The following is a 21600-nucleotide window of genomic DNA, read 5'->3' on the forward strand; positions in this document are numbered from 1 at the left end:
AATAATAGGGCATCAGCCCTCAACCAGGAGGGCTTATTACCACTGAATCCAGTCTGCTAAACCGCAGGAGGGGATCAACACGGCACATTAGTGGCACGCTACCGGGGTCTCTGCCTCCGTGTGTCTCGTGTTTCCCCCCTCTCTCTGATTACAGGATGAAACAGGGCACCACTCAGCACTGGCAGCGTTCATTTCAGAGGGTTTGGGGAGAAATTTAATGGCGATTTAGTGAGACAAGGACAAAGGGCAATATCTGCAACCAAACAGGGCTTAAGTGGGATTTGCACAGACAGAAAGCGTTCCCTCGATTATTCTCCAGAGTGGCACAGCTGTAACGCTTCCCCCTGCAGCTCACACAATGAGGCAAATAATTGAGCCCCATCAGGGAAAAATCACACATGTGAATGTTCAACTGAACACTTCACTGTAAAATCGACATGATGACAGTCAGTTGTGGTTCAGCTATTAAGTATTACTTAACAGTATATTGTAAAAAAAAAAAAAAAAAAAAAAAAAAACTTTTATATATATACACATACACACATACACATACACTATGGAAGTTTTTTCCACCACGGAATAAAACTATTTAAAAGATAATTGCGACTTTTTATCTCGCAATTCAGATTTTTCAATTCTGAAATCATAATGCAAGTTATTAAGTCAGAATTGCGAGTTAAAGACTAGGAGGCGGAAAAAAGCTTCCATAATACACACATTTATAGGAAATCACAAATTGATATCTAAATATTAGTGCTGTCAAATTGATTAATCACAATTTGTGTGTGGAATATATTTACAAACTTTTGTGTTAGATGCGACTATTATGCGATTAACCAATTTGACAGCACTCCTAAATATTAATACTTCAATATTAATTAATGTTAACATTAAAGTATTAATAATAATATAATACAATTTATATTCAAATGTTAATATTAAATAAAAGCTTTTATCTTAAAGTATGTATTTAATATTTATATTATATTAATAATTGTTTTATTATATCCAGCATTCGCATACAATCATTTATATGATCTGAACTCCACACAGCTCCTGTACTACTAGATAAATAAATGAACGACTTCCCGTTAGTTGTTTATCTGAGATAGTGAAAAAGGCGGCTTAAATATGATAAAGTGTAAGAGTAATGCAAGCACCACAAGTTATTTACTATTAGTATTGTCTTGGTCATTGTATGTTGTGTTAAGGGAATTACATGGTGCAACACAAGCTATAAAACATATACAGAGCTGTATAAACACCTGCCCACGTCCAGCACTAATTAAACGCAGACCACTTCAAATAAGAAAAATCTTTGGCAATATTGGGCTGTTTTTGTTTTTTTGTTGAGTGCTTGCACGTTAAGTTCAAGATGTCTGCCTGTAACCACTTATGTGGTTTTAAAAAGGTGCAATTGCGAAACGCAAGGAAAGAACTGCGCCATTGAAAATGAACTACAACAAACAAAACTAATTAAGAATTACATGGAATCCAGTTCCAGCGAATGACCTATAATAACTTTCAGTGAGCTTGGGGTGGCGGAATGACCCAGGCTAACCCCAACATTTCTAATGCCCTTCTCATCGATTTCCATGTCTTGCAACATTACCAATCCCCACACAGACAATACGGTCTCTCTCTCAATGAGTCTGTTGTATTATTGTTTGAGTTGACTGAGGTCAGTTCCCATAGGGCAGTTCCATGACGACAGCTGAGATTTGCTTCCTCAAAACTGCACTGTTGCATGCTGGGAAAAGGCTTATCCTGTTCCCACTCATGAGGAAAGAGGGCTGAGAGTGTCAACAAGAGAGAGAGGTACTTACGAAGCGAGTAGTTATTGTCTCTTGTGCTGATATCATAACTTGTACGTCCTTGTCTTGTTGACCCTCATCTATCTTCAAAGTCTCTATTCCTCCATCTACTCTACTGTATTCTATAGCCATGTTAGATTCTTTGTGTTGCTGTGAGCAATATGAGATCATTACTGCCATTATGCAATTACATGTCATTTTTTTTTGGGAGAAAGCCACTACTAAATGGATTGCCATATCCGCAGCGATTTGCTTTCTAATCCATTTAGAGAGAAATTAATTATGCAGGCTTTTAGGGAACCCTTCCATGTTCGGTTTTCAGAGCGGAATTCCCTACGGCTGCTCTAACAGCACATGCCCGAAGTTAATTAGAGACCGAAGCGTCCCGTGGAAAAGAGCGACTGGCCGTCAGTGTGAAAGATCAAAGCTCGGTTTTGTTTAGGCCTCAGTAGACGGCTCATTTAAGTAAATAGTGTATCTGATGAGTTGAGCTTTCAGAGGAAAATACTCTGAAGTTAAATGCCTATTAGAATCCTACACAAACCTTTTTTTAGTCACACTGTAGTAATGCTGAACTATTAAAGTCACCATGAAATCAAAATGGACAATTCAGAACTTATTATGACATCTCTGCCAGACAGAAACCTAATATGTTCATATTTCATCTTTTTTTCGCCATAAATCATTAGTATTGGACACCCTTTTACGTCTGTCTGTGGGTTTCGTAAATATTTAACCAATGAAATAGCTTGTGACTAAATCTCGTAATTCCATTGGATCCTCAAGCTGTCGGTAAAACCTCTTAACTCCAGCCCGCCTCTATCGAGAATGAAGTGCCGCACGTCTATGCTTGTTTGCAATGCAAGGGTAAATAAAGAACTAGTTCTTTGAATAAGTACAGCGATTTCTTTACTTAATGCTTTATGTGTTTGAGCTTTGAGGAGCAGAGAAGAGTGTCTTAGACTAGCATTTGATGTTGATTCATAGTTGTCTTAAATAGCCTGTGCGAAGCTCTTCATCTTTTATATCATGAGATTGTGTCCAAATGAGCACCCATATAGCTGCAATAAACTTGTAAGTTGATGAAAAAGTAAAGCGATGCACTTGCTGCCGCAGATGTGGCTGTTCTAATGACAGACAAAAACACATATCCGAAAAACCTTGTAACTCCCTTTCAGCTTGATTTTCGTAAAAAGTTAATAATATATTGACACATGCAAGTGTCTGACCATGTATAAAGCCATGATATCAACTTTGACAATGCGGTGTTAAATTATTAAAAGAATACTTTTTTTTTTTTTTTTTTTTTTGAAAAGTAGCAGTCTTGGACCGTTAGGTAGGTTTTCGCCCAACAGACAGTGACGATATATGATTTATCTGTGCTGGCAACAACTTCTCTTCTCTTCTCTTCTCTTCTCTTCTCTTCTCTTCTCTTCTCTTCTCTTCTCTTCTCTTCTCTTCTCTTCTCTTCTCTTCTCTTCTCTTCTCTTCTCTTCTCTTCTCTTCTCTTCTCTTTACTGGCACGGGGGCGGGGCAACCTGTCACTCACATGAGATCATAGCAATAGCAAACCACAACGATCCAATCAATTGCCATTGTACAAGTCTGCCCTAAAAAATAAATTTGTTCAAGAAGCTGAGTGAAACGGTATACGAAAAGATAGCGAAAAGATATACGTCATAATAGGGAAAAAAACTATAGCAACTTCCGTTTCATGACTTTAAACAGCGAAGCAGACAAATCTGTAACTGTAAGTTGCGTCTGCATTATTTCTCACCTCCTCGAGCGCCAAGTAAACAATGTATGAGGTGAAGGAGAGATGATGTCATCTCCAGGTGTCAGGAGAATGACAAGCCCCCTGTTGCCTTAATGACAAAGTGAGGACTGTTGATGCTGCTTTTGATGTTGGGAAAAACAATCTGGAAAAATGCTCTCTTCAATTATTTTGTTGTAAACGGTTATTTTGTTGCTTAAGAATTATGATAAGTTTTACAGGAACATCAAGATCCGTTCTTTCTAAGAAGCTTAAGAGCACGCTATACATTTTAAATCCTGTACAAGGTTATTCATGGGTCAAGGTGAACAGATGAGCTATGGAAGCTGAAGCTTCACAACCATAATCACAAACTTACACCAGACACGAGAAAGAACCCATTATAATCAGTGATGCTGTCTACACTGGATGCAGCATTGCACGACGCAACACAGCAAATCTCCAACAGTAAACTGATGCACTGTTCTTTTTATGACGTACTTAAAGCACTCACGCTACTTCTGACACAAAGAACAAATGGATTTGCAACATCCGTTTTGTTGAGTCTAGTGTAGACAGCATAAAGTTGTTGTGGCGCGGCACGATGCAAATCTGAAACGAAGGGACGTAATGCACTTTTCTCAGATCTTAGCTTTGTGAATTTAGGCCTAGGACACTTAAACTAAATTTTTAAAGCTGCACTCTCGTCTTTAATATAAGGCTTCAGCTCTCGTATTAAGTACAAAAAAAAAAAATACAAATAAAGAGTTGTGTTGAACCGCTGAGGTTTGCTAAGTGTATCTGGAACAGAAACCTCTCAGTTTCATCTAACAGCCTATAGATCCGTCTACAACACTTTCAAAATCTTTTTATTGGGCTTTGTCAGACCCCAGACAGAATGGATTTAGACCAGAGAAGGATCTTAACCTTGTTTGAAACTAACATTTGCATTGTTTAAGTAGAGCCCGTAAATGTTTAATAGTGCCTGTATCCTATAAAAGCCTTGAACGCAGGGGCTGGTCAACTTTCGACTAGCTGTACCATACATACACATTTGAACAAAAGTGAAACTGGAGCGGTTTGGATTCACAAAGTACATTATAAGCAAACTGTATTGGTTCTGAAGACATCTGAGATCATTTATAATGCTCATATATGTTCAAGCTAAAATTCTTGCTAACCACCCTGAATTGAAAATTGTTGCCTGAAGGCTCGAAAGAAACTAAAAGCGAGTGGAATATGACTGTTTTTGCATCGTTTTATGATACTGCAAACCACATGAATCTGGCAAGAACATATGCATGCTCATCTCAGCTGTGTGGACGTTCTCTTCACTCACACATTCTCCATTAAAGCATTGCTAGCCGGATGGACAGCTGACGCTGCACAGGCTCTCTGGAGTCATTTACATAAATAAACATTGATTCATTGACTAGTCGATCTATATGTTCTGCAAACCGTAATATATACTGTACAGTACAATTCAATTATATAACATTTACTTGTACTGTGGGGTCAGTAAGACTTTTTTTTTAAAGAAATTCATGCTTTTATTTAGCAAGAAAGCGTTAAATTGTTCAAAAGTGACATTAAAGACATTTATAATTGTACAAAAGATTTATATGTCAACTAAATGCTGTTCTTATGACATTTCCATTCATCAAAAATCATGCAAAAATCTATCATGGTTTCCACAAAAATATTAAGCAGCACAACTGTTTTCAATATTGATTAGAAATATTACTTTAGCAGCAAATCAGCATATTAGAATGATTTCTGAAGGATCATGTGACTGAAACCTGAAGTAATGATGCTGAAAATTCAGCTTTGCATCACAGAAATAAATTACATTTTAAAATATAATTATTAGTTATTTTAAATTGCAGTAATTTCACATATTGCTGGTTTTACTGTATTTTTGATCAAATAAATATAGCCTTAATGAATTTTTGAAAATCTTACTGAACCGAAATTTAATACAGTCTATGGGCAAGCTTTACTAACAGCTTTACAAACCCTCTTTTGGCGTTAAAAAAACGCCAGGATTTACTAAAGACACGCAGTGAATAATTAGCGCTGAAAAGGCATGGGCGGTTATTTTTGCGGCTGACCTTATTGCATATGCATTTGTATAAGTTTCCCTTTCAGACGCAAAATTTATGAGAGGAGGGTGAATCATGCAAGGTTATTTACTAAGGTTTGTGCTCGTTAATTTACTGGTATTTGCACTATTATTTAACGCCCCCAAAAAAGCATGTCTTAAACCAGACGCTAATTTGCGTTGCTCTTGGTAAATTGCATTAGTCATTCTGGAAATGATACGTCTGCGTCTGTGTTCTTTAATTTGCGTGTCGTCAGTAGATCACGCGCAGAACTTTCCACTCCCATCGGCACTTTTATGGGTTTGCACTCTCAAGCTAATCTGCCTTGTTTAGTAAATCTGGCCCTATGTGTTCAAACACATCCATTGCATAATATTTGATGTAATCTTACATATTTCAGTTTAAAGTACATAAAGTTGCATTTGATGTTCTCAAATGCTCCCTTTCTTCCAAAGGAAGTGGTCAGTAAAGTTCTCCTGGGAAACTCTAGGCTCTTTTACAGTGAGCTCTTACTGTCTTTCCCCTTAAAGGACAAACCGCTTTCCCAAAAACCTTCTCACACTGCTCTGTTTTCATTAAAGCTCTGCGTTGATGAGAAATGACTGTTGAGCTTCTCCAGAGGAGGAGGAGAAAGGAATGACGCAACTCTTGGTTTACACTTCAGAAACATTGTGTTCTCTTCCACCTGCCTGCGTGGCTGGGTCTCCCTGTTCCAAAGTTAGAAACCCAGCATGAAATATTAAAAAACAGATGATATAATAAGAGAGCAGTTTGAAGTCACGGGAAGGACAAGAAAGGGAGAGATGGAAAAAAATGAAGACATCAAGTAAAATCTGTGGAGACGTTCAGGAGAGAGGTTAGTGTTTGTTTAGTGAGCTGGCACAACGTCTCTCTTGTTAGCTTGAGAAGTACAGAAGTGGCAGCTTGCACCGACACCATGGTGACCGCTGGAATTCTGGGTAGGTCAAACATGAGTTTGGCGAGTAGAACCCATATAAACACTCCTGGTTCAAACAGAGGGGGGCCTCTGAAACTAAACGAAAGAGGAAGAATGTGCATGATGCCAAGTGCTGCAGTTAAAGGTTTGATCAAAAAATGTGTATTAAATGAATTTACTGCAATTCACAGGGCAGAAAGGGTTCGAAAACCGCAAAGAAAGGTGTAATTAGGGTTTTCATGAGCCGTGTGGTAACATTTACTGGGAAATAGAGGCTGATTAATCTTCCCTATGAAACAACAAAACAACTTTTGCATTTACACAAACATGCAGTTTGCAAAAGTCACCAGCAGTATGATATAGTTATATATCAAAATGTACAGGATGGTCCAGTTTCAGATGGCTTTTGGGACACCATGGTAACGTGAAACAGGTGCCAATAAACAAATGGAGGATGCAGTTACAATGATCAAGGAAACACTTATATTTGCTTGTGTAGGGGTCTGTGTTGTTGCTTTGTCTGACAGATTTGATTTATCAGTAGAACTTAGCAGCATTTCACGATGTGGCTCTAATATACTCCAGTCGTGCCAAGATCAATCCAATCACACTGGAAGCGCAATGAAAATGAGTGGCGTCTATTTTGCAGCTCACACAGCAGTCTGTAAAATTCCTCAATGTTCTATTGAGACTGAAATTGCTTAAGTCTGGTGTTCATGGCATTGATCAGCATAAAAAACAGGGCTGTCAATCAATCTATACATACTATAGTTTTGTTTTTAAAAAGTAGACGTACAGTGTCCGAAATCGAATACTTCCCTACTATATAGTACGCAAAAAACAAAGAGTAGGATGTCCGAATACATAGTAATAGGCGAAAAATCCCTGGATGAGATTATGAAGTGCGCATTTGATGGACACTTGATGGGGGATTTATGAATAGAAGTGAAGCGTCATTGATGCTGGTAGGTCATGTGACAAATAACAACATGGCTGATGTAGTACGTCCTAATTTCATTCATAGGCCCTGTCCCAAATGGCACCCTAAACACTCGTAGTCTTCCTTTGAGTTTTTAATCAGATTTGGACAAATCATTACGATTGACATTTCTATTCCGACTGTGCTACAAGTGTGATTACAATTGGATTATTATGGTCCATGTAAATGCAGCTAATGTCACATGGCACAGCGTGTATAGGTTAATTTGTTACTTTGGTTGTAGGGTTAATAAAACAGCATCTCTAAGTAGGTAAACGAGACATTCCTTCCTCTAATGTTACAATGTGCTACCGGAGAAGCTACGTGATGCATGTGGCTGGATATGAATGGACACTTGATGCACGTTTTGGAAACCTTCCATGGACAACGTAGTGCAGGTCTCTGCTGCTTCAGGCATGTCTGATCACCTCCAGCCACAATCCTTTAAAGACTCAAACACTGCACAAAGCTTGATCCCCACACCATCTGCATGAATTGTGCATGCTATACGGTGGATCGCACTATGCAGTCATTTCTAATTGTTAGGCTACGGTGATAAATCAAGTATTACAAGTGCATAAACACAGGTTTGTAACCTTCACTCTTAAACAGACCAGTTAGCATCCTAGAGATTCCGTCTGTAAAAGCATTTCCTAGCTTTACCAGGAGAAATTGGCTGGATAAGCAGAGCGCTCTAGTGTAAACCGCTTATAGGTGTCTTTTTAAATAGCTTTCTAATGCGCTTTAAGCACTGCAGCATGGTGTGTATCAAAGAGAGGAACAAAAGAAGAGAGGCTGAGCAGATGTAGTTTCTCCTCCTACAACCCGTGATCCTTCTTGATAGGCACATAATGAGAAGCAGACCAGCGTTCACACCGTAACACACACACACATTCATTATTCATGCCATTTAGCTTCTTTATTAGTATAGTGGGACGGTGGAAACCAGCAAAGCGAGGAGAACGTTTGTGCCATTGGGATGGAGGGACAGCCTGGCTCTTTTCTTTTGGTGAAGTGTGTGCTGTTCTACGGATCGGAGTGTGTTTTATATCACTGTACAGGTTTTGAAACTTCAGAGACTTGTCAACAGTGAGCTGGAGTCAGAGTGACCACAGCAGTTTCCTGAATTTAGCTTAACTAGTGTTGCACACTGAACAGTTCATTGGCAGTAATTTGAGCCATTTAAACAGTACAGAAGCTTTGTTTATTATAAGTGTGAGCCAAATATAGAAGTCTACTACAAAATACTGACTTCACTGAGAATAAACCGCACTCTCTGATAGCAGTTCACTTGAGAAATTATGCTAATCAGGTAATACCAACGAAAATCTGTGCTGAACGCAAGTTACATTTTTGTGCAAATGTACGACTTAGTGAATAAGACGCAGGCTTGTGTGCTAAATGGTCATAAACATTTAGTGAAGCCCTGGAACATTCTGTTCATTCAGGTTTACCTACATGACATTTGCCATTAGGGAGAGTGACAGTGTATACAGAGACAAAGACACACCGGAACACACTCAAACGGAGAGAATGAGCAGAATTCCTCATGGTATTAGACAGACGGTTGAGAAACACCAGTAAAAAGAACAGCTGCATTCTTTCTTACAATACAGCATGATCCTGAGGACAACACAAGAACAAACGGCGAAGGACAGAAGGAACAAAGCGCAACAAGAACATACTGGTCAGTAGAAAGAGCTGAGGCATGAGACAAGAAGAGAAAAGGAAAAGAAGAAACATGAAAAAGATGAGAAAGAGAAGAGGCCGGACATGATGAGCAGACAAGTAAAGAGAGACTAGATGAGAAGAAGAGACAAAATGAGAAGAGAAGACCAGACAAAATGAGAAAGCAAGAGAAGCCAAGGAAAAACTAAAAAGAGAAGAGTATCTATATAAATAAAGGTGACTTGAATTGACTTGAAGAGTAGAGAAGAGATGAGATGAGTCGAGATGAAATGTCAAGATAAAACGAGAAAAGACGAAAAGACAAGACACAACAAGAAAACAAGAAGTCAAGATAAAATGAGAAGAGAAGACAAAATGAGAAGAGACGAGACGAGTCAAGATGAGAAGACAACACAATACGAGATGAAATGAGTCGAGATGAGTCGAGAAGAGAAGAGAAGAGAAGAGAAGAGAAGAGAAGAGAAGAGAAGAGAAGAGAAGAGAAGAGAAGAGAAGAGAAGAGAAGAGAAGAGAAGAGAAGAGAAGAGAAGAGAAGAGAAGAGAAGAGAAGAGAAGAGAAGAGAAGAGAAGAGAAGAGAAGAGAAGAGAAGGACGGGATGGTCTTTGTATATGTTGGCAAATGAACAAGACTTCCAATGCAGGTAGACCCTCAAAAGAGTTAGTCGGCATGTTCAGGCAGGTTTAGTATAACCCCCCCCCCCATCACAACATGAGCCAGTTTAAATGAAGGTGAGAAATAAATGAGGAAAGGTGACTCAGATAAATGAGTGAAGAAACATAGAACAAACACATGACGTCTGTGTCTCTGCACAAAGAGGATTTGTGGAAACAACAATTAGTTTCATTTACTTTTCTGACAATGCAGCGTGCAATTGTATTTATTACATGAAAAACAACCACGTGCCGCACGCCACTGCTTGAACAAAACCACACTTTTGTCTTATAAGGCGTCAACATTCTCCATCACAAAAGACTTTGTACCTTAGTGATGAAAGCCATCATCTAATATGATCAATAGTGCCATAGTAACTTAATAAAGCCATAGTGTGCTGTGTTTACAGACTCATTGTGCCCCTTCTCTTCACAATTCCCTCTAGCCTGCAAAAACATGAATGGACGCACCCAAAATTGCCAGCGATTCACGCGAGAGGAAGTGGTTTGTCTTTAACGTGACAGATGTTGAAAGAGAGGGGACGTATTATGTTGTTGAAGAATTATGAGACGGCTCAGAAATTTTAAATAGAAGCTTTGTTATTCTTCGATGACTGACGTGGAGATGCATGTGTATGTTGCACATTATGTTCGCAGTGGCACAGTGGTTATGTAAATGCGGTAATCCACCTCCATACAAACACGCCGGAGGCCGGCATGATCCAATCAGCTCTTGATATCTGCTTTCTGTTTATCAACACTTCAGCAAGTGTTACTGTGCATGGGAGATGACAGGGTTTCCAGCCCGTAGCCCCCTCAGAGCTCTTAAGTCGACTCCGCACCAGCCTTTATTTATAGTCTCGTACCAGTCGGCTCTTTTACACACTTTCAGTAAATGGACAGAGTGAGCTGTGCATGTGCGTGTCCGTGCACTTACTGTAAGAGAAACTCAGGCGAGGGGTGACGTCGTCTTCTGCTGCTTGACCCCATCCAACCAGGAGGACAATGAGGAGGAACAGGAAAGAGACACGTGTCATGTTTAGTGTCCACATTTTGCTCCTTGTGTCTCAGTGTGTTCTGTCTCTGGATTTTCTGGCGCTCATGAAGATCTTTTCCCTTGCTTGTTTGTTTTTCTTCTTCTCCTCAAACTCCTGAAATAAGAACAGCGTATTGCTGTGATGACCGGTGGGCACCTTCGCAGGGCCTCACAATGGTGGATTTCCACTAAGAAACAAGTCCTCAAGGACGACGATACGGCCCAATTCAGTCTCCATGTGCTTGTGTAGACTGTCACACGGGTGTCTCAGCAATCTGTAATAAACAAGACACAAGAATAGTCACATTAAAATGAGATAAAATTGTATTACTGGTGGGAGCCGTTTCATCAAAAAAACTGGTGTAGAAACCATTTTCATTCAGACATTGCTAGTATATTTCAAAGGTTGGAATGAACAATTACAAAGAAACGGCAGGTAACACATTGAATTAAACGTGAAATTTTTAAGTAGACAAACTGAAATAATATTATCTTGTAAATCCCAATTCACACTGCACCGACAGACGCAGACCAATGCAGACAAACAATTACAATACATCACTTCTCAGACATTCCACGACCCGACAAACGCTGACTCAACGAGTTCAATCGGCCAAAACAACTGCCGACCAACAGCAAAAGATAACGACAGGGGTAACACACTGATCGGTGCAGTGTGAATTGGTCATAAAATACTCAAAAAACCTTTGTTTTATTTACAACTTTGACTTTTTACAGTACTTAGTACTATTTTGATCTAGAATATTCTGTTTAATGCAGTTTTGGTAGTCTACATATGTGGATCTTAACCCAGTCTGAGCTAGTTTGCTGGTCATGGCTGGTTTAAAGGTAGGGTAGGCAATTTCGGACAGGCTAGCAATAGCAAGCTAGCTTTGAAAGCATGAGATCCCCCCCTCCCTTCAGAGCGTCTCCAAAGCCACGCCTCCTTCAAAACACATGAACACACACAGCAGTGTCTGCAAAGCATCACGAGACAAGAGACGGCGTTAAATTACCTCATGTCTCAAATCACATAACATTACAATAATAATGAACGTAAACAACTTACAGAGCTCTAGTTGTACCACCTGACTGCTGCAGATTCATTTCGCCGTTGATAGTGTTGACATAGAAACGCATAAATCCGGGTCTGAGGACGGATGTTCGGAGAACATCACGGGTTCCCATCTCTAAATTATGGTTACGACATGGCGTGTACGCAGCATAAGCTTGTTGTTCTGATTTAGGAGGAACTGCTTCCAGGCGGCTGTTAATATTTAGACCACTTCTATTATTGATTGCTATCAGGATGTGAAGAGAGTTTCAACCTGTATAACAGAAAGTGTTCATAAAACAAATTTGCCTACCCTACCTTTAAGGTAGCCAAAGCTTGTTACAGTTGGTTTCCCAGCTGAGAGGCTGAAAAGCGAAAAAGTGCCCCAAACCCCTTTAAACCTGACAAAAATCTTTGACTTAATTAAGACCATGTGTATAGAGTCCATGTTTATCTATTTCTAAATGAAGCAAACATCCTCTTCATGCTACGTTAAACCCACAATACGATGTGAAATAGTCGCATTATGTCACGCTTGAAAGCACCAGGAGACGTGGGAGTTCAAACCAGCCTTCTCCTACCTGTATGGTAAACTCTCCATGTGGGTTATATCGCTGAAAATCATCAGTAAGATATGGATTGTGCCAAGAATTGCAGCATGAATGAGAATATGTAGCCCTAAGGGACACAGATTTACACAATATTTACTCACTGATCAGCAGGGCTCTATGTCTGTTTAATCAGCTCTAATCGCTTAGTTGAGCATGTTTGGGTCAAAGTTTATAGAAAACTGCCCTGTTTAAAAGACCTCCACTGCTGGTCACTGGAATATGTTGCGTTTTAGTGTTAGCAACTAACCATTCCTTGGTCAACCAATGTCACAGGAAAGATCATGCTGGTGCACTAGCATTTGCTGGTGAAAAAAAAGAACCGGTCTGAACCAACATGGACAATCCTTCTGACGTAAGCTGGTCTTCTGGTGTAAGGATGATAAGGCAATAAATAAGTACTTCCTGGAAATGGTGGTATTGCTTAATAGACGATGGAATATGCCTCATTTTCTGTTTACATGTTAAGTTGCAAAGTTCGGAGAACAGTTGTTTGCCATAATCACCCATCAGTTCCGTTTCATAAAGCACTGTTCTGAGAATGGATTTTCAACAACGCCACACAATGTATAATTTCCAGCCTCCTGCTAAGATGACCTCCCATTTAGATGAGAAACATAAAGGTGTGGGGTTTGACTTCCAGGCAAATGAAATGGACTGTAAATAAGTTGAATAGCTTTGCACTTGATATGTGATCTATAGTTACTGCGCAGAACCCAACCCTGTCATCAGCCCAATATGTCAGTGGGCGAACACTTAAGTGGTTTTCATTACTCTGGCTACGCAGACGAGCCTTTTAAGCACAACCACAAAGCTAATCCAATTTCAATTCCCATTTAGGTTTAGGATTTAATATCAACGTCAAATGTGTATACTTTATTGTTATGAACTGCCAACAGTTAACGGCTAACAAAATGTGTGTGGTATAAAATCAGTATTTGAAGAAGAAGAAAAAGCAGACGGCTTTCAACAGAATATGTCTAAAACATATACGTCACAAGTATGTTAAATCTTAAAAGGTGTTATTATTACGTTTTAATTGTGAAAGATATAAACTTAAGGGAAAAGTTAACCCAAAAATGAAAATTCTATCATCATATACTCAATTGTTCCAAACCTGTATTAATGTCTTTCTTGTGCTGAACACAAAAGACGATATTTTGAAGAATGTTGGTAACCAGACAGTTTCTGGTTCCCATTGACTTCCATTTTTTCTCTCTCTCTATACTATGGAGGTCAATGGGGACCAGCAACTGTTCGTTACCGAAATTCTTCAAAATATCCTTTATGTTCAACAGAAGAAAGAACTTCATGTAGGTTTAGAACAACTTATGGGAGAGTAAATGATGACAGAATTTAGAATTTTTGGGTGAACCCTTTATGTAGATGGTCCATATTTGTGCTTTAAACCAAAACTTTAAACGTTAACTCTAATGTAATTTGGCATCAAGCTCTAAGAGTGATACTGCAGGCCAATTTACAACCATTGTACAACTGCCAAAAAAGCAAGGATGCTTTGCTCTAATATAGACAACATGAGAGCACAGCACAAGCTGACAGTCCCTGAATAAAAAGAAGACAAAAACAAGGCTACTTTTCCATCTGGAGCACGACAGACCTTGGACTCCCGCAGGAAAGATTCACGTCCCAAACGGGAAAACTGCTGCTTGTTTAAACAGCATCTCAAAATCATATTGGCACAGCACGAGGAGATAAACTGATTACAATTGAATGTGGTTTAGGTTTCCACAAGTGAGTTTCTGAAGAACTGCTGAATCATTGATGATTGTGGGTTTATCAACGTCAGGCAAGTCCTAAAGGAACAAAACACTTTACTACTTGATGTTTATGTCTGATAAGCAGTATATGACATCTATTATACCTATGAACAACACATGGCGACAAAGTAACAAAAAGGATTCAGCAAGTTTAACCTATATTCACATGTAGACAATATGGAGCCTCCAAAGGACAATCTTTGTATAATCTGGTGATAATACATCAACAACCACCACATAAAGTTAATTTCCCTTTAGAAAAGTTCACAAACTTCATGTGTTTGCTGTATTTTGCATAGAGTGTTTCACAACCTTCCCCTGCGTTCTATCTCAGCTCAGACAAGAGATATGTTTACAAGGTCAAACTCCTCCTGCTACTGTCCATATGCTGGGGTTGGAATGTGTCCTGCACTGGTCAAGGCTGTGGCTTCAGCCATATTGGTGTGGGAGGGTCGCTCACCAAGCACCATTAGCCTTCCTAGCGCTGGGAACGCTGGAGCGACGTCCCAGTTGACCAATGGCAATGTGATCTCATTAATTTCAAGTTTTGACAGGAAGAGGATAAATGCTGCCTAGGCACGTGAGGAGCTGAAGTAGGACGCTAAAGGTCTCTCTGTCATCACAGAGATATAATACATATTTCCCCATTCTTTCTACTGTTTGATTAATGCAGGAGCCATACATCATCTCAATACTCATCCTTAACTGTGAAAAATGATTTATAATCCACAAATCCTAAAATTATAGCCAATAGAAAAAATAGAAGCCAAATGGTTTGCATCATCATAGAAACTTTAATCCTCTGATCAAAGAATAATTAAACTGATAGCAAATGTTGCCAAGTACATAAATAATCTCTATTCAGCCAACGGCCAGTCAATAGTTTTGTGTTCTCCTGATACGTGAGCCATATGTGACGATGGCATCAGATGTCACTTCCTGTATGTCATAAAAATAGAAATGGTTTACTACAGAAACAGCTGTCCAGATTATCAGGTTTGTCAGATGGGATAAAATTATCTTGAAGCAAGGCCAGAGGACTAATGCTTTTCTTCTGTGCAGTATGCAATAGTATCTTCCTCTTCTGGGAAAATAATAATAATAATAATTCACCTAAAAAGCACTGCACCCTTAGATACCAGTGTTGTTAATTCAAACTAAACTAAAAACTAAAACAATAAAAAAAAAAAAAAAATTGTTAAAGCTAAAATATACATATTAGAAAAAAACACACAAAAAAAAATAAATGAAAAAAATAAGTAAAATTAAATTAAGCGTTTCAGCAGCGTTTGTGCGTGTGGCGGGGTTGTGGACTTAGACTTTGACAACAATGACTCGAGACTTGACTTTATGGCCTATACCTTGAAAACCATAAAGATCAGAGATGTGATCACTCTCTGGTCCCTGGAGCATATGATCAAACCGGAAAGATTAGCACTGCTTTCGCGCTTTGGCTGGCACTGAGCCAGAGAGGGACTCGCTCAGCGAGCGCTTGTCATATATCACAACCGTTCATCGTTTTCAACCACATAATGTTTATTTTATGTTTCAGACATTTAAATACACATAAGTACTAACAAAATGTCTATGGAAGCGGCAATAATAAACCTTTCGGACAAAATATGAATAGGCTATGTTTTTTTTGCATCAAACCAAATAGTTAATAGATAACTATTACTTACTCTATTCTTCTCCCTCTTTACCAAACACACTTTCATGTCTTAGAAACAGACGAATTCGGTGTATTAATTGGTGGTGTATATCCGACAGGCTCTGACTGCATGGTAGCGCACACAGTTGATCGCTAATATGGGCAATTATAATAATAATAATTAATAATTTGTTATATTTATATAGCGCTTTTCTGGGTCCTCAAAGCGCTTTTACATGAAAGGGGGAATCTCCTCAACCACCACCAATGTGCAGCATCCACCTGGATGATGTGACGGCAGCCATATTGCACCAGAACGCCCACCACACACCAGCTTATTGGTGGAGAGGAGACAGTGATGAAGCCAATCAGTATATGGGGATGATGAGGAGGCCATGATGGACAGAGGCCAAGGGGCAAATTTGGCCATTTTTAATGACCACAGAGAGTCAGGACCTCGGTTTAACGTCTCATCCGAAGGACGGTGCTCTTTGACAGTTTATATTTCAGCAACTAAAATAAAACCATGTTCCCTCTGTTAAAATTGCGTTCCAATGACTTGTTTAAGATTTGAAGCTTAAAGTTGAGGACTTACAACTTGAGTTGGACTTGCCTGTCTTGACTTGAGACTTGAATGCGACGACTCAAGGCCTACTTGTGACTTGCAAAACAATAGCCCCTTTTCACGGAGATAACGGAAAATACACTAATGATTTGTCCCGGGATCGTTTGATTTTGGTTCATTCACACTGCCAATGATTTTCTGGAATCTGTGCATGCGTTCAAACTTCACGCACATCCCGTAAAGATCTCATAAAGACACGTGACAGCGGATGTGACGTGTAATGTCTCCGCAGCGTAAAAATTTCTGATTTGATCATAAACTAGCGCATCGCATACCGTTCCACTAAGCTGCCGAACAATGTCAGCTTCAGCATCATCACTACGACACACGACTTACAGCATTGGTCCTGCCTTTTGTTCACACAGGGCGCGTTCCGGGATCGATCCCGGGACGTGTTCGCGTTCACACAGAAGGCACTCTAGCAATTCTATGGCAATTTTCTGGGATCAACGCTCTGTGTGAAAGGGGCTAATGACTTTGTCTCCTGTGGGTATGTGTCTGTGTATGTGTGAGTGCAGAAGCAGATGTGTGAGATGAGGAATGTGTCGTGACTCAAGGGGACTTTAAAGAATAACTAGCACATGTGTAACAAATCTATGACTCATTGCTCTCAAAGTGCCTTTTGAAACAGTCCATTGCAGAAGTTCTGCAAACTTTGAGATTATATACATATGGACAGCTATGAATCAGAGAACACAACCAATGTGACTCAGCAGCACAGGTACAGATAGTAATGCTGACACCTGTTCACATGTACTGTGTCATCAGAGTAAAGTTCAAAATTGGCATCTATTTGACTTCTTGTGCTGTATGGAAACAGTGAATCATGAAGTGCTGGAACTGAGATGGTGAAGTTTTCCTTTTTCCTCATCTCTGAGCTGATCCCCAGACCCAGCTTAGAGTAATTAATGGCCCACTCCTCCCTGGGTGATCGGGCCAGCCTTAATTACATCCATATGTTCCTTCACAGATCTTTAATAGCCTAATTAAAATCTTATTAAATAGCCAAAGCAAAATGGAAAAAAATCAAACTCAATTTAAGGCTACATCTACATTAATCCAGATACATTCGAAAACGGTTTTGTCTCAAAACGCTTTCCGTCCACACTAGCGTTTTCAAGCATTTTCCAAAACGTTCTCATCCACAATGAAACGTCGGAAAACGCGAAATTCACCTTACTGCGCATGCGTAAACCCTCATAAAAGCTCACTGAGATGATACAGACGGAACAGACATCATAAAGTTATCATGCTATACTTCTGGCAGGATCATTTTATTCAGCAAAATATCTCTCCATTCACTGATGCGTCCAGGTCCCACTCACTCACCATTATATGTTTGGTCTATAACGCGACTGCTCTCATGTTTTGCCGCAGGACAGCAATTGCGAGTAAAATTTTCTGTCAACTTTGCAGGACTGTGATATGAAGTGTGTGCAAAGTAACACATCTTTAGCGAAAGTGTGAAAGTGAATAGCACATAACAGGTACAATAGCGGTATAAACATACATATATCGGTTCAATATGACTAAACATGCGTCATCGTTTTCAAACACCTCCATTTTCAGTCCACTCTTCAATGCGAAAATGCCGTTTTCAAATGTATCCACTTGGAAAAGCGTTTACAAAAAGCTCAGTTTTCGCAGGACATAAACGGCATCTTAGGGTACGTTTACATGACAACGATAGGCTTAAAGACGGAGAGGTTTTTCCTTTTTTTCCGCGTACAGACGACACCATTAGTCAAACCGATCCCCATTCACACGGATCCGTGAAAACGACCAAAAAGGCTGTATTCTGCTGCCAGGCCAGTAGATGGCGATTAAACACTATGGACTGAACACTTAATATGCATGACCATGACGTCATCGGTTTCACAGATTCGCGTTTTTTGTTGTTTACACGAAGTTTGCGTTTTCAGGCACCCAAAACGGCCCTCAGTGTGGACGGAAGGCCAAAACAAAGATAAAAAGATGCGTTTTCAAAAGAAAACGTATTCGTGTGGACAAGGCCCAAGGTTAAAAATGTTTCAAAAGGAGCTTCCACAAATGATCAGACTATTTTTTCCAGGCAAGACTTCTCAGATGGAAAGCATTACATTTTAGTTCAATTAAATGGGTGACCTTACTAGATAAATGTGGATAAAATGTAAAATATGACCATGAAATGGCCCAGGAATATCATTACCTCTGTCTCTAAAAAGTAAAATACTTCTAACAGGGACAGAGTCAGATGTGCAAATATTTCTAGCTGAGATTCATTATGTCCTCTCGCTCCTGCCTAGAAATTTCCATAACAGATGTGAGGTCTGTGAAATGTAGAACAGCACAGAAGTGGCTGCGAAAAGACCTGCTAATGCCATCATCTCTTTGTCAGGTAAAACGATATTTAAATGAAAAGCTGTTTCTTAATTTTGGTGCATATTTAATCATCTCACTGGTTGAATTAACATGATAATTGATACCAGATCAGCATTCTTAAAGGGATAGTTCACCCAAAAATAAAAGCCTAAATTCAATCTGTTCATCATATAAAGTGATCATGTCTCTTCAGAATATTTTAACTAAACCACTCAATTCAAATGGAATATTTTTTACTTCATTAACTTCTTGAAGCGTCAAAGTGGTAGTTGCATAGCTGTCAATGGAGGGACAGAAAGCTCTCAGATTTCATCAAAAAGATCCTCATTTGTGTTCCGAAGATGAACGAAAGTCTTACGGGTTTAGAAATGACATGAGGATGAGTTATCAATGACAGAATAAAACATTTTGGGTGAACTATCCCTTTAAGGCCGTTTCACACCAAGGATGATAACTATAATGATACAGTTCAAAAATCATTCTAAATCTCCAGCTGATGTACGATAAAAGCACTGGCAGCCAATCAGAACCCATCTTGCTTTAATGAGCTCAAGCATTTAAAGTGGCAGACAACAAAACTGCAGTGCGCGGTTGCGCGCTTAAAATAAACAGAACAATACACATACTGTACATGTACAATTGGCCACTGGTGTGGATGCTAATATAGCTTATGTTATAGTTATTGTTCTTGAAAAAGGCTGTTACAGTTGTGTTCTCCACTCAGGTCTTTAGGCTAATACTACTCACTGCTCCATGCTGGACAGAAACAATGTGTGGACTGTTAACGGATGTAGGCCTACTTGAATGCCAAAGGGTAATTTGAGCAATTTCAATATAATTAGACTTGTAATGCTACTAGTGTCACAGCACTGACTCATCTCTGATGGCATCCCCACTTCTTTCAGTTTTATTTTGAGAGAAACAAAGATTTGCAGCACATTGAAGAACTGCCGTGTTTTTCCAAGAAATCAGCCTCAATGGAATTTGTTACAAAGAAATGCAGTTCTCAGAAATGGATATATAAAACAGCTTCTCAGATGAGAGAAGCCAGAAATCTCAATGAACAGAATGCAACAGGTGGAGTTTTGCCATTTCACCATTCAATGTGTTTTACATTTTCCCCCGCAAGTGCTAAATTAAAACAGGACGATCATAAAGCGTCTCACTTATCATTAGATTATGTTAGTGACCTGATTTCTAAGATTATGATTGTGTAGATAGAGTGTGATTTGGCACTGACTCTCTTCTTCTGCCTTTTTTCCAGGCACTCAGACAAAATCTCAGAGTCAAAGTCAGCCTATAACTCATATTAAGACTTTTAAGTGTTTTAAAAAGCATATATATATAATATATATATATAATATCATGGGCACAGACATGATGGGATCACATGACCAGTCAAATGCTACTCTTTTTATCACACAACCAACTTACCTAAATCAATAAATAAATGAAATGAAAAAGAAAAGGGCAGAAACAAAGAAGAGAAGTGGAAATTAACTAACAATTACAAATGATGTTATATAAAGTGCGACTTGAACTACAGGTGTGGTGTGGAGATTTGACAGTTGCTATTATTAGCAGTCAGTCAGTTGTGCTGCAAAACGGTAAACGTTGTTTACCCACAACGACTCAAAATTATTCACACTTGCTTCTAATGATGTGATCAAACCAAATGCACAAAATATGAGCCAGCTCAGAGCGCACAGGTGGCAGAGGCGCACTGAATGTTGATGCCAACAATGGATGGAAACAATCTCAAACAAAGAGGGAGAGGAGGAAGAGGATGAGGACGAGAAAGAGCAAGGTGTGGAGAGTGTTGTCAAGGCTGGGTCTGGCACACCAGAGGGGTTTTTCCTTTGCATGGAGTGTTTAATGCAGTGGGAAAATGGGTGCAGTTTTCAAGCAATTGTGAAATACTGTAAAATCCACAAGCACAAAGTCACTAATAAGTGCTATGTGTCAGTATAAGCCCAGGACGACTGCCATATCATGCCAAAATAAACAAAGAAGTCACTGTGCTCCTTTAAAAATCCTAAAATGTACAAAAGGAGACGCTCATTAGTTAACCCCATCCAGTAATTCTGAAAGTGGATCGTCCTTAGGGGAAGTAACCTTGATGATTTTCTGGAAGTGGTCTTAATCCATGAGGAGCTCTCTCTTTCTCACAGCCCGGTTTGAGCAAAGGGAGTATCTATGCCTCATCTCTAGCTGATATATTCTGCACTGGCTCCTCTGAGACATGATGCATAGAATGTCAACCTCAAATACAAAAGATTTCCTTTATAAAAGTCAAGACCCGGGGCCTCATGTATCAATCTTGCGTACGCCAGCTTTCACGCTCACGGTCGGATGTACTAACAGTGAATTTAACGCGAGAATGTGCGTTCCTCCACGGCAATTTCATGTCTGGCGTACGTACATTTCTCATTGTTTTTGGCCGTTGGCGACTCTTACAGGCAATGAAGTGAAGTTGCAAACATTACACAACCAATTGTTCTACAAGTCCATCGCACCACCACCTGTGGGAAGCATTGCTATTAATTTGCAATTTATAAAATA

At 39.4% G+C, this 21600-nt stretch overlaps 1 protein-coding gene across 3 annotated transcripts in view; it reads right to left on the minus strand.

The window, feature by feature from the left end:
* Positions 1 to 21600, minus strand: part of sema4ba (sema domain, immunoglobulin domain (Ig), transmembrane domain (TM) and short cytoplasmic domain, (semaphorin) 4Ba) — a 67018-nt gene that overhangs the window by 20183 nt on the left and 25235 nt on the right. For 2 of the 3 annotated variants that reach the window (XM_084409740.1, XM_084409739.1), the window contains exon 2: positions 10863 to 11236. In XM_084409740.1, the coding sequence (XP_084265866.1) occupies positions 10863 to 10977 (115 nt within the window). In that variant the 5' untranslated portion in view covers positions 10978 to 11236. Of the gene's footprint in view, positions 1 to 10862; positions 11237 to 12596; positions 12662 to 21600 lie in introns of those variants that run through there. The other variant, XM_084409741.1, reaches the window with a different exon arrangement.

This window comes from Rutilus rutilus, assembly GCF_951802725.1.
Source record: "Rutilus rutilus genome assembly, chromosome: 5".
Lineage (NCBI taxonomy): Eukaryota > Metazoa > Chordata > Actinopteri > Cypriniformes > Leuciscidae > Rutilus > Rutilus rutilus.